Genomic DNA, 16,598 nt, shown 5'->3' on the forward strand with positions numbered 1-16,598 from the left:
AAATTGAAAAGCCTAAACTTAGTGTGTGATGCAAAAGCAAAAACTGGATAGTAGAAGGTCTTGTCTATGTTAGGGACTTTAAAAAGGTATTTGCCGGCATCGATTATATTACAAGTATTTGGCTTCTGAAAATATCTTCTGCAATCAGCCGGCTCTTTACTGTAGATCTTTGTTCTTCAGATGTACCAACAGCGCTAACAGCAGCGTGGTTTCACTGTAGGTCTTTATTAGATTGTCTCTCGCTTTAGCAGGTGGTTCTAAAGCACCTCCAGGTTTGGGCGCAGTGGTTGGAAGGGCGTCCTTCGTGGGCAGCCGTGTCCTGCGTGGGACGGGCTCGATCCACGTTGCCAGATTTGTTTGACGGTTCACGTGTGTGTCCGTTTATATTTATGCGAGTGAATGGCAAAAGACTGTCACGGTTTTTGGATTAATCTTTTTTCAGCTTTTTGTTAAGAATTTTGTCATCTTTTTTTCAATTCTTTTCTCTGCAAGAGTAAGGGAATATTGCTAAATTTCAGTTAAAAGCAGAGATTTAAAAATAAATGGTGTAATTCTGGTGCTGGCTTAGTTAACCAGGTATTGGCTGTTACCTTGGATAAGGTTCTGTCGTTCTGTTGCGGAAATAGTTAAAAAACGAAGGATTCAGTCAAGAGGAATTCATGAATTTAGAATTCTCGTGTTACTCAATACTAACGGCACATCATGGTATGGAACAGCCCTGTGGGGTCTGACAGCCCGGCTTGTTCCAGCGTCCGGGCCGGAACAGATGTGCAGAGAAGAGAATAAGAGATTTTCATCTTTGGGAGGGCAAAATGAGGAAACATCTAAGCCACAATGAATACGATCTGATTATGGTAATAGGGCACACACTATTATTTAATGAATGTTTCTTTTCAGCGTCGCCCCTAATTCCCATTGTGCATATCGTGTTGCTTGTCTGTCTGAAATGTATAGCACCTAAACCGGGCTGTCTTCTAGGCCCTTCTGCGCTGCGTTTGAGCGGACGTTTTAATGTAATCTGGTGGGGTGCTAAGCATCTAGGGGTAGATGCAGAAAGATCTCAACATGATACAATTTTTAAAGGAGGCGGTTTTGTTATCTCATTCATAAAGGCGCTCCCTGACTCAAAGAGGAGACAATCCATACTGATTTATGAAGAATTAATACAGTTTTCATGCAGCTTCCTCTGATGAAAAAGTCTTGTTGTTGCTGAAAAACAGCATGGGTTGGGGGTTTTTTTCCTTTTGTTGGTATACATTAATTTTTTTCCTTTTTAAAACAAACAAACAAACAACAGCAGTGCAAGAATGAGAGAGGGAGGAGTGGCAGGGAAAGCGTAGCGCTTGGCAGCAGTTCTGAGGAGAGGAGGAGGAGGTTCAGTGAACGCTCACCACTGCAGTCAAACAGCCACTCGGTCACTTCATGTTATTTTTACAGGAAAGCATGTTTTGTTGGTCACAAATGTAGGGTACTTGGTAATATTCATTAGGGAAGATGGGTTTTCCAGGTCTTTGAACTTGAGGGAAGAAAATGCGCTCGTCCCCATCCTTTCTCTTCTCTCCGCCTCTGCTCCCTGCCAGAAATCTCTAAAAAGCAAAACAAAAACATCGTGGGGAACACTGTGCTTTAAGTGGTGAGGTTTTTCTTTCTCCAACAAATTTGCCTTTTATAACCCACCGCCCCTCGCCCTGCCACCCTCTCTCTCCCCACGTAGCAGACGGGGGATGCCCCTCCCATGCGCAGAAGGACCCATCCCTTTTAGCTCTTCTCACCTCTTACATTCAGAAACCTTGTGTCTGTGATACAAACAATGTAAGTGAAGAAATTGCTAAGTAAAACTGTAATTACTTTGGTTGGGTGAAGTGGTGATGTACCCGTGTATCGTGGAGCTGGTTGAAGAAGCAGGGTCCGTCCCTTGCCCCCTCCCAGCACACGTTCCTGCTCCTGCCACTTCTCGTCATCCATTAAGAGCATGAAGAGCCAAATAACTGCAGTTCCCCACACCAGACTGTCTTAGCCTGGACCTTACCTGGCACAACCAGCTGAAAATCCAGTAATTAAGAAAAGAAAATGTTTGACTAAAAAGACCTCTCTTGTTGACGTGATTTCTTTTTAATCAGGCCTGATTTATGAAAAACCACTGAACGTTTTTTCTCATAACCCAGGCGAAGCCTTTTCTCATAACCCAGGAGAAGCCTTTACAATTATTTTAGGAAGGAAGGATTCTTTCCTTTACGCATGCGGACACTGCTAGCATCTGCAAAGAAACTAGTTTCGTACACAAACCTTGGGCAAAAACCTGACTTAAAGAACTTTGTGTAAGGATCGAAGGCCCAGTAGAGATAATGTGTGCCTCCTGGGGGGTTAACTCCTTCGGGGATGTCAGATGTCTGTTAATGAGCTCTTTAGTATTATTAAATAATGTAGATATGTCAAACCGTAGAATATTGCATCTGTTCTACTTGCTCCATTTTCGGCAGGATGCTCCCGGCCGCAGCACGGATGACATATTCTACTTTTAAACCCAGAATACGCCGACCCGTAGTTTGAGAAAATGCCTTTTTTTTTTTTTTTTTTTAACTTCGCTTCAAATTTGAAACCCGAAAGCTATGCCAACAGCTAATATTCTTCCAGAATTGAATGCTACAGCTTTAAGATAAGGTGCCGGGGCGCTCTCGGCGCGCACACAGCCAGCTCCTCCCGTTCCCTTTTCTTTTTTTCTCACGCTGAAAATAACCCACCATATTCATGATAAGAGATTTTTTTTTTTTTTTCTCTCCCCAATCCTTCCCCTCCCCAGCTTTTTCAAAATCCACCAAAACTGAAGAAAAATCCAAGTGACTGTTCTTAGCAGCTGTGTGGCCCGGAGTTCAGTGGGGAAGCGGCTTCCTGCCGTCCCTATTCATCACCTGCTTCAAAGGCGGGCTGCCCGCTCCAGTGTGCGGGCCAGGTAGGGTGCCATTGTGCGCAGGCGGGAGGATTAGTATCAAAGCTGCGGCAACCAGGCCCTTGGTCTCGGGCTGCCATTCAGGCTAGCGGGGAGAGGCGAAGGCTGGCCAAGGTCACAGCATCCAGTGTGGTGCGGACTGGGAAAGGATCCTGAGAATAGAGGGGCTTCTTATGAAATCATGGTGCAAGCTTGCAGCACAGCAGGTGCCCTTCTGGAACACATACATCTGTTTATGTTGGGATAGCGTAGCTGACAACGGGATAATAGAGCTTTGTTTTTTATAATTTTCTTTCATTTTTTTTTATTATTAAAAAAAAGAGGCAACTGTATATACGACAGCCTTGAGGAATATTGAAGGAAGAGCTTTCGCTTTGGAAATCATAAAGAAATCTTTAAAAGATTTAATTGCTGGGGTGGGGGGGTTGTGTGTGTGTATACTTAAGCGAAGGGGAGAGCAGGCTGCCTATTAACCATTTCGGATCCTCAGCCCTGCTGATGAGCAGCAGCAGGGTACGGGGGGACCGGACGCAGAATGCAACAATGCCATTTTTTTTTTTATTTTTTTTTTTGGTACGCTCCGACATTTGTACCAACAAATTGGTTAAGGATGCGCTGGATTTGCTCGGTTGTCTCCATTGTTGGGATTGTCTGGAGGAATTCTGTCACGCTAATGGTGGCTTTTTTAAAAGGTGAGGTAACAGTGACGTAAAAAATAAAATTGCCAACTTGATGAAATTAGGGGGAAAATTAAGCTGTAGACGAGTTGTCATGACGACAAGGATGTTCTATTGATGAACTGTACTCCTCCCTGTCCAATCAGATAGTGGAGCTGAGGCTGGAGCATGAACAGGAGAAGACGCACCTATTCCAGCAGCACAACGCAGAGAAGGACTGCCTGGTCCGAGACCATGAACGGGAAATCGAGAAACTGGAAAAACAGCTTCGCGCTGCCATGGCAGAGCACGAGAGTAAAACTCAAGAATGCAGGAAACGAGACGGACAGGTAATGATCAATAATGTTTGAAAGGCGTACGCTTATTAGAAAATGCTAATAATTAGTGTTTCCTGTTTGCCAGCATTGTTGGTGATGCACGCTGCGTGAGCATTTGCGAAACTGGCACATAAATGTGATTTTTGTTTTTCCTTTTTCTTTTTTTTTTTTTTTTTTTTTCCCCGCTTACCCCCCTCCCTTCCCACTGCTGAATAGGGCTTTAACTGCAAAAACCACAGGTAGCCAGATTAAAAATCCCATGGTGCGCTATAACTCGGCCTATTTATAATCTTGTCTCATTTTCTTTCATGATGGATTTGTTTAAGAAAAAAAGGTATCTGTTCTTCTCCCCCCACAGCCCTCACACTCACCCCTCCTTTTCTCCTTCCTGGGCAAATCCATGTGAATTATATCTGCTTCACTCGTATGCTTTTTTTGTTGTAAATCTCTGCAGGTAACTCACAAATGGCTTTATTTCATTTTGTTCATGTCTTTTTGTTTCAGTTTTGTATTCTAGATCTGCTTTGTGTGTTTGGCTACGTATGTCGGATATTTGATAAGGCGATGTGGGTTTGGGGTTGCTTACCATCACGTTTCTTTTCCTCCACACACACGCACCCCTCCCATCCTCCATCTCTGTGGTCACTGTTGGAAGCCATTTGGCAGAATAACCCCCAGCTGGGGTAGCATTTGACTCTTCAAACTTCTGGATGAAATGCGCACTGTCAGCATGGAAAATGATCTTTATGAGTTTTCAGTTCGAAAAACCATCTTATTGCGTTTTTTTCAATATATTTTGTAAGGATGGCATGGTGTATTTACTAACAGCCTGTATTAAAAAGGCCTGCAATGGCAATATTTAAAAATTTGTATTTAAAGAGTATTCAGAAAACAATCTTTCCTAATCAGCATTAGAATTACTTATCGTGCATGGATTATTTTATACCAAAACTGGACATTTTGGTAAGGCATCTTTAACGACATATGTTTTCCGCGCACCACCGCCTTCCCTATGAGATGTAAGGCTCTGACATCGGGGCGTTTTCACTTTACTCTCCTGTGGACTAGTAGGCTGTGTCCATAACGTAGCTAAGTGAAACTGAATATTTAATTTTGAAATTAATTTTTTTGTGTTGCTTTTGGACGACTCAGACTCTGTCGAAATCTGGCTTAAGTCTATGGGAAACAAACGGCTTTTTGGGGGAGGATGAGGGATATGGAGCAGAATCAGGACTTATTTCTCCATTTCCACCATTACGGTTTTCCAAGGAAAATGAGAGGTACTTTTGTGAGAATGCTTGGGAAGAGGATATTCAGGTGGCTTCTGAAAAATTAAATGTTGTCCTTTATTCTCCACTCTGTCGTAATAGTGAACAAAGACTTTAATTGTTAAAGGGACTGGTTTTTATCTTTGGATTTTTTTACTTCGGCCCGAGATGCATCTTAACTGTACAGCTATTTGCGAGTGCCTTTTCAAAGTTGTATCGTCCTCTCACCTGCATTCCCGACGTTGTGTTTGCCTACAAAGGCAGAGCTGGAGCACTCGCATTAAAAAACAGTTTTAGAATTATATGGAATTAGTCTGTCTACACGCCAGCGTTCATTCCACTTGATCATATTGCTCTGTATACCACTGAATGGAAAGGTAAAGGGACTTTCTTAAGCAAATTCAGAGAATCTGGGAGGTGTCTTGTGAGTATCTCTATTTTGTTCTCCTGTGGGTCATTTCTGGCAAAGGTTGGGGCCCAAGGTTTGGTTGTGCTTTCTATTCGCAATGGGATTTATAATGCTAGTACAGGTGCTGTGTAGAAAGCTGGAAATTATCGCAGCAATTAGGAAAATCTGAGCAGTCTGAATAGCAAAAACTTTGGCCTTTTTACAGGGCTTTTCTTTGTAGTTTGAATATCCCTGTACAGTCATTGGAACATTGCTGCCGTGAGAATGACATGTAAATCAGGGAGGAAAATGCGGTTGCCTTTGACTAGAAGAGCTGTTGCTTATTTAAATTCTAGGAGGAATCTATCAGCTTTCAAGGACGCATATTTTTTCCATTTTGGGAAATAAATCGTTCTTCGTTCCTTCCTCTGCTCTTTGTATTGAGATTCGCTCTTGTCTTTGCAGTGAGGTCAACAAACAATACCGGTGTTTCTTATGGAATTATGGCACATATTTTTAATAAAATTTTTTAATCTTTGCATATGTTTACTGAAACGCATGTTTTGGACACCTGACATGACTAATGCCCAATGTCCTTTATGAAGGATTTGGCAGCCTCGTAATAAAGACATCACAGTGATTTCATGAGTTTACGTAGACGTAGCTTTTTAAAAACCTGTTAGATTTGAACCATGTTTGGCAGCAGTAATTTTTAGGACTGCTTTATATTACAGTGAAGGCGTGATGAAACAGGAGAAGAGGCCATTTTGCTTTGCTAAATGAAAAGTATGTTTTCTGGGTGTTTCAAAAAATTTAAATAATAATTGGTGTTAATCACATCCGGGTAGCTCGGTTTGAAGGACCTATCTGTTCAATGTTTGGTGAATGATGTGAAAGCACCGTTATCAAAGGTATTCACTGTTATGCTTTCTTAAATCCTTTTCCGTATGAAAGAGTAGCGAATGTTTAAAATACATATTTCTTACTATATTACTAAACACAGCTATGACCGAGTACTGCAGAACAATTTATTATACTGGTACTGAAAAGAGTGTGTTTTTTTTATTGCGTATCCAAGGTCTCTACTTTCACGTAGGTCTTCAGCTACTGCGAAAGATAGTATACAAACCGGTTCGGTTTTATTCAAATATGAATACATTTATTAATGCTTTGATCAGAACTGAAGAATAAAAATTAAGATTTCAGTGCACTGCCAGATTTTAATTAAATATAAAATAATGTTACTGCTTCTTTGAAACACAAGTTCAATATATTTTCAAGAAAGGAACTTGATTTAAGTGGATCACCTTTTGTATTGCTGATGAATTTCTGGATAAAAATTGCATTCCACTTTAGATCTTGGATTTATCCATTTCTAGGAGGCTTGCTTTGATTTTTTTTCACTTACGGTTGTAATGCTTGGGGAGGAGTAAATTGACATGTAGGTCAATAAAAGTCAAAGCAGTACAAAGGCTTTTATACCATGCTGCTGTGTTCTTGTAGTCTTTTAAATCCTATGCGTTTTCTATGCACTGCCATAATATTGTTATTCTTTAAATAGTAGCTAGTAATACAGGATTTATTTTTTTAAAAAAAGGTAGTTTAGAATCACTACTTCTGTTTAATTTTGATTTTTTTATATTATCTGGATTTTTTTTAAGAAGAGTTTTTAAGCTACAGTGCGGTTGGCCATTCGTTCCCCACCTCCCTAAATAATTTTATTTTATACAGTAGTTCATGAAACAGAGAAACTCCTTGGATGATAGAGATCTTGCTTTTGTTTTAATAAAAACAGCCTTGCTACTGAGTTGGTGATTTTCTGAAGCAAGATTTCCGATTACAGAGAATAACACATCTAGTTTGCTTCTGCGAAATCAGATAGCAGGGTTAGGAAATTTTAATAACGGATGGGCTGTGGTGCCAGTGGTACCCTTATATTTTCCCTTTATGCTGCGAATGTCATTCTCTCCCCACCGTCTGACACGTGCCCTCAACCAGCTCAAAGATTTTCATGTTCCAGCCGCTGTACGAAGTTGGATCGTTTTCGTGCTTGTTCTTTGACCGTTGACCTGCGGGCAAGAAGAAGGAAAAAAATGTACCCTGGTAACTTCAAATATAGCGCTTTACACTAAAGCGAGAGGAAAAGTTTCTGTGAGGAAACTGAATTCTCTTTCCAGGTTCTGTTAGGAGATAATTGGCAAGTCCGCTGTTTTCATCCATTGGTAATTGGGTCAAGAGCAGCTCGAGCGCTGAGGCGCGTTTTGCCCGTATTTGTCACTGGCGTCACGATATTTCATTTTAACATACGCTGGTCACGCTCTCAAAAAAGAGGCGGCTTTAAGAGCAGGTCATTGGTGTTTGGGGGTATCTTAGGGCTCTCGGTATAAACCATTACTGGTTGGAAAAGGAAAACCTCGAGCAGTTCTGAAGTCACGCGAACGCACGCATTGAGAATGGAAGTTCTTATACAAAAGGAGCAGGCTGGAGGTGGCGAGAAGAGTTAATGAGGTGTTTTCCCATGGCCAAAGTATCTGTTTCCTTTTTCCTCTCTTGGTTTTTTGCACTTCTGGTAATCCCCTTGGCCTTTACCGTCCCGTTTGCTTTACCTTCGCAGAAATCAGCGGCTCCTTCCCTGAGGCCCAATGTATAGGGCATCCTTTCCCTTCTCTTCTGGCTTCTCCTCTTTGAAAACTTGCTTCTTTGCACTTGTGAACAGGGATCTTTGTGCAGCTGTTGCTTTGCACCTGGTTTGGTCTGAATTCATTCCGAGCTGTTTGAGCCTGTTGAGCTGGCAATAAAAAAAAATAATACAGTAATGATCATTATTTTCATTCCAGCAATGATCGTTATTTTCGTTCCAGCAAATCCTTGGTATGTGTTTATGGTTCTGTATAGATAATTACTGTATCAACAAAGGGGGGGGAATAGAAGAGATTCATCTTGCCTCCGTATGTGTAGTCAGTCTGAATGTTTGTCTGATGGAGAGCTCTATCAACTATTGACAAGAGAAAATACAGAAAAAAAATTAATAGAAATATTATATACTTGTTTAATGATAACTAAATACCTCAACATATGCACAATTTCTATCTGTGTGTAAATATTGCTGTAGCATAACTTTTCAGTGCTGTACTAATACAGAAGGAATTTGGGAGCATTTGTTTCACAATAGGAGACTTTCTGAAACTTTGATCTGAAAGACCCCGTTCTTACTGCACAGAGAAATCACTGATCAACTCTTCTACTTCATGTAATTGTTCTAATACCTCCAAACGCCAGTTTCCACAGAGATGATATTCCAGTATCTGTGGAAGCAGTTTGCTTGATGGTGTCTGGAGGGTACAGATAGATGTAGCCTGTGAAGCATTCAGATGTCGGTGGTGCTACTGAAGTCACTTCTTTATACAATTTTGAGTAAATAAATTCTGTGACTCATTTTTTTCTTTGACTTCTTTTTGTTTTCTCAGTAGAGGATGTCTTTGGCATGAGAAGAAATGCATTGTTTGCTATGCAGGCTTTCTCTGCAGACAATCTAAATAATGGAGTTGCAATCTAAATAGTTGTTTGTTATATTTCACTTGGAGAGTAGCTACTGGGCTGACGGTCAGACTTCTGTAGGCAGACAGCCCTTCCCTTTTAGCCTTTCCTAAACAAAAGCTTTATGACTATATTGCAGCATGTTTAATTTACCACCAATGAGCCCAGGGTAATCAACAGGACTGTCGATGTAAAATATTTAAAGTACCAAGTATTTGTTGCAGCGCTTGCGTGGTTTTCCTTGGTTGTTATTCATAGTCTGCTGACTCAGGGTTGGGCTGGATCCCATTGATGGGGAATATCTACTAAAATCAAGGATCTGATGATGGGTCCTATAGAGACGTTCAAACTGGGCTTTAATAGTATTGTGGTGAAGTTGAGAGTTCAATGAAACAGCCAAATGCACCGGTTTCCTGGGGAAAGACTCAAATACCGTCCCATGTTGGGCTCTGGTAATCCACACAGCTAGTTTCAGCTGTGCTTGAGCGCATGCGGAGGAGCCGTGGGAAGAATTTGGGCTGTATCATAGACACGGTCTCTGAGATGAGAGGGAAAAATGGGCCTTTGCTCTAAAACAGTTCAGCACACAGTTCAGGCTCGGGCTTCCGTCCATCAAGCCCTTCATCCAGGTGGTGCCTCCTGTGCACCGTCCCCTTCCCTGCTCAGATGAAGCCGCCGTGCCACGTTTGTTGTTCTGCGTCGAGCCCTCAGCTTCTGGTCCCCACTTCTCAGCTGCTGCCTCTGTTTGAGATGCCTTTCAAAAGGCTGTTGAACAAGCTATAAACATCTGCCACTTCCTCGCTTAGTGGAACCATCAAAGTGTTCTTGTGCTGTAGTGGGCGATCATCTATGATCTCTTCCACGTTTTTCCTTGACTCTCGCTTTTTACGATACAAGTGAAATTAGATAGTGAGGAATTCAGCGCAGGAGGTGTGACTTCACTTGCTCCTCTGTCCTTTTATACTTCAGGCTGTTCGGCATTTGAAATATTTACTGAAGACATTTTTGGAAGCCATACATAATGGTGCATAAATTATCATTTGCTGATTAAAAATGTTAAGTTAGCTTAGGAGAGAACTGACGTTTTGTGGTGTCTACAGTGTATGTAAAAGAGGAAGCAGTTGCCATAGAAACTAGCTCATCACATAAAATGAACTCTGATTCTGAGATGGAGTTCTTTTCAGCAAAATGGACTTTCTGTATATAGAATATGAAATTGAATATATATGGTAGTTGGTTTTAGACTGTAGTCAACATTTTATATTCATTTCATGTTTTAATTTTAAATACTGGCAGCTGAAAAGGTGGAGTATATAATTTCACTTGTGTAGGGGCAGGGTGTATATCATATGGCAGTAATTTCATTTTATACCATTACTCCCTGTTTAGGAATGAGGGATTATTTCCTGCATAGTTAAGAAATACAGAATAATTTATCTGAAAAAAAGCCAATGACATCAGTCTTGCTCATCAGCGGGGTAAAGGATCTTTGTGCCAGTTTTTAGCACATACAGTAGGTGTGGCTTTGCATGTAGAGTCTGTGTGTGATGGTTACAACGAATGAGTATAAGACAATAAGCTATACATAGTGTGAGCTTATTTTTAAGAAGTTATATAAAGTTATATAAAGGAATAGTGAAGTAATAAATGATCAAATATATAAGTAAACACCAAATATGATAGTAACTGCAGCATTTGAGATGGTGTAACGTAATTTCTATGCAGAGAGGCAAAACCACTGTGTTACTTTGCAGAAACGGTCAACTTACAATATAAGCTCTTGATTTTGAAGTAAAAAGAGCACGTGCTTTCTACTTGAGGTTCAGTGTATGGCAAAACCAGACCCTAAAGTTGCTTATTGATATTACTTCCAAGTATGAGAGTCTAAATCTTCTCTTTTGAATGTAGTTTCTGTGATACTAGATTGTTCTAAATATTACAACTAAACTTGTTTGGTAAATGTCTGCTGTACAGAGAAGGGGGTGCTTACTCCCAGTATTCTTTATGAATGTTTTTTAGTTCTTTTGAAGATTGCTTTTTAGTGTTATCTTATAATTTACTTCAGAGAGTTGTTGAATAGAAGGAAGTTGACTTCTCCCAATCCATAGAACAAGTACAGCAATTTGGAAAACAGCAGCGCGGTATCTACTTCAAAAATTCCACTGGATGGCTGAAAGGACATCCTCTAACGTAATATCAGGATTCATACTGAAGTTTTTTCACAGCATCATAGAGTCATTTGGGTTGGAAGGACCTCTGTAGGTCATCATGTCCAACCTCCTACTCAAAGCAGGTCTAACTTCAAAATTACATCACGTTGCTTAGGGCCAAGTCCAACTGAGTTTTGAAAATCTGCAATGATGAAGATTTCACAACCTTGCAACGTACTCCAGTACTTTACTAATCCATTGTGAAATGTCTTTTCTTTTATATCTGGTTGGAATGTCTGTTGTTACAGTTTGAAAGTGTAGCTTCTTGTCCTTTCACTGCCACCTTCAAGAAGAGTCTGCCTCTGTCTTCTCTACAATTCCTTACACTCAATCGAAGACAGCAATTAGATTTCTCCTTACTCTTCTGTTCTGCAGGCTCAATAAACCTAGTTTGGTGAACTTCCTGAAGGTCCTACTGGTCCATTCCTCCAGCTTGCAGAGTTTGAGGTCCATGTGAATGGCAGCCCTGCTCTCCAACATACTGACCACTTCCGCCTCAAGAGATGCATCCACAATATTGCACAAGGTTCACTGTGTTCTATCATCCAAGTCTTTGGTGGAGATGTTAAGCTGTAGCAGCCCCATTTGAACTTTGAGGAATGCCACTTGTAGCTGGTTGCCTGTTGACACCTGCTCTTCAAACGCAATGGTCCAGTGAGTTCTCCGCTCACGTTGTAGTACAGCCATCCAGTCTGTGTCTCTGCTGGTCCCTGCCTGCTATAAACGTCTGTATCAAAAGCCTTGCTAAAGTCAAGATAAAAGACGTTGGCAGTTCTCCTGTTTCCACAGAGTCAGTCATTTCATTGTAGAAGACAATCAGTTTGGTCAAGCATGAATTGCCCTCGGTGTATCCAGGTTGGCTGTTCCCAGTGCCCCTTTTATTCCTCATATGCTTGGAAATTAATTTCATGGAGTTTTACTCCATAATTTTTCCAGGGATGGAGGTTAGGATATCCTGTCTGTGACTACCTATTAAGGTGCTGTGTATTGCAAATTAAGTAGTTAAATTTTTTAGTGTGTGCTTTTTCTCTTGGCCCTGCTGTAGAAAAAGATTATCCAAAATCAATTTAGTCTCTTTTCCTTAGGTCAGCAGATGTTAATTCCATTCACTCACTCCCACCATAAATCAAGTTTTGAACAGTAGTCTAGCTGTTAAATGATTTATCTGATAGGAGAGATTTTATGATCCATTCAGTTCCTCAATTTAAAGGTATTATAAATACCAAATGAAAGAATGAAACACTAGACGAGAAATTATGACAATCTGTAGTTTGGAATGTTAACACCACTTGTTTTGGCAGTATTACTGGTCTTAAAACAATAGGATCCATATGGATGCTAATTTTCCCAATTTTGAGCAATAAATACAACCTCTTTATGGTTTAAGTAATGATATTACTCAATACCACTGCAGGGTCCAGTAGACGGTTTCATGATGAGGTAATAAATAGCAATTTTGGAGAGCTGATTATTTGTATTTTTCTTTTATGTGGTTTGTGATGGGGGAAGAAGAAATCTCAAAGCCAGTTGAAAAGCCTTGCCCTCTCCTGTAGCTGACATACTTTGGCTGAAGATATGTCAGTTGAGAAATATGAGACCATCCATAAAGCTCCGCACGCTCCCACATTAAAGTATTACAGAGAAACCTTCAAGTGGAAAACCAGTAACAAACTGCAGCTGAGACGCTTATGGCAAACTGCACTGTCCTGGGCGCCCTACCACTGCTCTGCTTATTCCTCCCTATATCGCTTTAGTCGAGAAGAAAAACGGAAGAATTCTCTGGTTTTCCTCTATTTCACAGACAGGAGCTATGAGGGGGGAAAGAAACCAACCCAAACCCCCATGATGGGTTATCTGCGCATATGAAGGGTGATGTTACTGGCACAGACACCGGGCTGAGCCCTTCGCTGTTAAACATCTCTGCACTGGCCTAACCCCGCTGTCTGCAGCAACTCTTCGAGAAATCTCCGTTTCTGCCTCAGATGTTAGGAATTTGCTAAGCCATCAGCTGGAGGGGTAGCCAAGTGCTCCGCAGTCTTTCAGCACCGTTCCTCACGCCGGTGCCGTGCTGGTGTGTCCTCCCAACTCCCTCCCCTTGCTTCAGCGCCAGGAGGCAGTTTCAGATCCACCCCTTCCAAGCTGCTCAATCTCCTTTTCTACCAAAACTGGCCGACTCTTGCCATGCCACGCCACGTGCGGTGTAGGCTGGGTTTTGTCTCCTGCCAGTTCTGAGCAGCGAGTAACAAATATGCGCCAGCGAAGGTCTCCTGACCAGGCTCCACGGGATGTGCAAACCTTAAGTGGGGCAGCCCGGCGCAATGCCAGGAACGGTGTTGGACCTGTCCCAACAGCCTGTCGGTCACTGGTCGTGTGTCTGGTCAGCCCTGCTGTGGCCCACCTGCTCCGCGGATTCAGCTCAGAGGAGACCACGACCTGCCTCTCCTTTTCAGAACTGGGACTCGGCGTTTGGTCCTCAGGCAGGGCCTTGGAGGGCCCACGGACTCTTTTGTACACCTCCCATCCTGATTCATTATCTCCTTGTCTTTTCTGCTGCCGTTTTGTGTTTCTCTTTTCCCTCAAACCCAGATAAGAGCAGGGATTTTAGGCTATGTATTTGGAGAAACTCTGGATAGACAAAGCTTTGTGTGTCCTCAGCTATAGGCTTTGGACGTGTGCTAGGTGTGTACGTTCAAGCTTACAGAACTGTATATGCCCTTGTTGCAAGTGGTCCTTTTTTCTTCTTGGAAACCGACCTTTTTTCACTATTTCTTTTTTTTAGAAACAAATTAGAAAGAAAATACATTATTATAAAATAGAGTATTTTCAATATGAAGTCAGACAGCAGAGCTGTCCTTTGGTCCAGTCACCTTTGAAGACATGAGAAATGATTGCCATCGTACTTTAACAAATACTGTTTCTTCATTTTGAAAGAGCGGCACAGACTTTTGACAGTGATGTAAGGTCTTTAGTGTCGATTTCATACGAAAAGGTATTTTTCACAGTATGACTTTAAAGTAGACTTTCTCCCCCCAATTACTCTACATGTTGGCAGCAAATTAGCTTTGAGGGAATATTGTGCACATCATAGTTCTCTGTGGATGTACGGGGGAGTCGGTTTTGGATCTTTCAGCTCAGTCAGACCCATGACTGACGTTGTTCATGTCTTCCGTTTCTGTACATTTGAAAGACTGTCTTTTGACAGGGAAGGTGATGTGGAAAAAAAGAAGCCAAAGTACAAGAAATGATTGGCAAAGTGATGATATCATCAAATGTTCAAAGACTTTGCAAATTGAAGCTTATTAGGCTGACGTTTTGTCTTCTATTCAGCACTAATTGGAATCATGCCTGTGTGCATGATGTGGAAGGTACTTAATGCCTGAGTGTTTATCATGACAAAATGACAGAAATCGATGTCAGGGATGCCATAGATTTTTGTTTAATGGAGAAAACAATATATTTCAAACTGCAATTACACATCTCATAGTAATTTGTATTCATATGTATGAAAGTCCTCCTGAAATATTGCAAATAAGCAAACTTTATTTTTGGCCCCTAAAATATTGGCCTGGTTGTAAACGTTCCATTTTCAGGTTTTAGAGTTCTTCTTCAGAGTTCATAGAAACACCACCAATGTAGTTTTAAAAAAGAAAAGAAGACAAAAAAACCTGACACGGTGTTTTTACTTGAAACAGACCTGAAAATCCCAGGAAGAGTGAACTCCATCTTTCATACGGGTGATACAGTTCTTCCAAAGTTGTCTCTGACAGCTTGAATTCTTTTGTAGTCTGTGCTTTCAGCTGTATTGGCATCTGTAAAATGAGTTCAGAAAAGAGAAATAGCGGGGAAAGTGATTTTTGGAAAGGCAGCCACTGCAAACACGGAGCAGGCTGGGATATATGAAAATAGCTGGATGTTCTCCTGCTGATCTGGTGTCACTGGGGATTTCCAAGTTCGAGGTGGCTGCCCCTGTCGAGGGCACATGAGTGCTGCCTGGGGTAGCACATGCGACCCGTGTGTTAGTCTACGTCTGCATCTTGGACCTTACAATGTTGAATTCAGATCTTCAATGAAACATCTAGTATAACGTAAAATTAATGCTTATTCAGCAGGCGATGGAAACAAGTACCTGTTAGTTGGAATCATTACCTCAATTACTGTTTCTAGTGAAATAGAGTGGTCATTGCAAAGTAATGTATTAAACAAACAAAAATAAAACAAAAGACCCAAACAAAAAACCCCAAGCACAAATCACTGTAGTCTGGATGCTCATAGGAATCACTGGTCATTACATGACTGCTCCAGGTGCCCCTGTGATAGTCTAAGCTCCAGCAATCCTGGAACTAGTAAGATGTTGACAAGCAGTGGTTTAGGGGCTGATGGTAATTATTTGTATTGCTGGAATTCTCTCAGGGGTCTGACTCTACGTCGTGGTAGTGAAAATAGAAGCCAGTAAGCTCATAACATAAATGTGCCTATGGGGGGTTAGAAGCGGGTGCAGCGCGCAGGAGGTTGAGCCCCGTGATAAGCGATGAGGTTTATTGGTAGGTTGACATGGTGTGAGCAAGAAAGCAGAAGACGCAGCGTGTGAGCTGCTTCCCTCGAGTGGCTCTACTAATGCCATAGTAAAAATGCCCTTCCGTGGTTTGTCTGCGGCGTTAAGAGCCATCTGAAGGGTGCTTGCCACGTCTGCAGTGGCTGCTGTTATCAAAGGTTTCTTACGCCACTGACTAGAAAAGGAAAAGTGTGTGACTTCAGGTGGGAGATGAGCCCGGGAAGAACATGTTTGTCTGTTCGAAGTTTGGGAACCCTTATAAAGGTTTACATATATAAATGCTAGTTGTTCAATCTACTCGAGCCGTGTTTAATAACAACTAACTGGAAGCCTTCTAAATCTGTGTTGTATCGATTTCCTTGTAGGAAAGCAAATTTAAAGAATGATTTGTTTTTGTAACATTTGATCTGTTGGATACTGTTCTTGGGGAGTGGAGGGGGAGAGAATGGAACAGGACCCAAGCTGTCGATATACCATTGGTAATATTAGAGAGAAAATATTACTTTTCTTGCAAAAGTCAGTTGGAGGTGTGTGAGAGAGCGTGCGTGTTTGTGTGCGTAGGTGTGAGAGTGTGTGTGTGTGTATTATTGCCCTCTAATGGATAGAATCTGAATGGCTCAGCGTTGCATGCTTGTATGGGTTTCTGTGCCAAAACATCATTTTCAGGGTGTCTGACGTTTCCCATTTTAGAGGAATCTTGTA

At 41.5% G+C, this 16,598-nt stretch overlaps 1 protein-coding gene across 6 annotated transcripts in view; it reads left to right on the forward strand.

The window, feature by feature from the left end:
• CEP112 (centrosomal protein 112) overlaps positions 1-16,598 on the forward strand; it is a 204,123-nt gene that overhangs the window by 77,744 nt on the left and 109,781 nt on the right. For all 6 annotated transcript variants that reach the window (XR_010073347.1, XM_063352596.1, XM_063352598.1 and 3 more), the window contains one exon: positions 3,771-3,953. Coding sequence is in view for 5 of the 6 variants with exons in the window: in XM_063352596.1 (XP_063208666.1) it covers positions 3,771-3,953 (183 nt within the window). In the remaining variant the exon portion in view is untranslated. The remainder of the gene's footprint in view (positions 1-3,770; positions 3,954-16,598) is intronic.

Source organism: Chroicocephalus ridibundus, chromosome 14 (genome assembly GCF_963924245.1).
Source record: "Chroicocephalus ridibundus chromosome 14, bChrRid1.1, whole genome shotgun sequence".
NCBI classification, from domain to species: domain Eukaryota; kingdom Metazoa; phylum Chordata; class Aves; order Charadriiformes; family Laridae; genus Chroicocephalus; species Chroicocephalus ridibundus.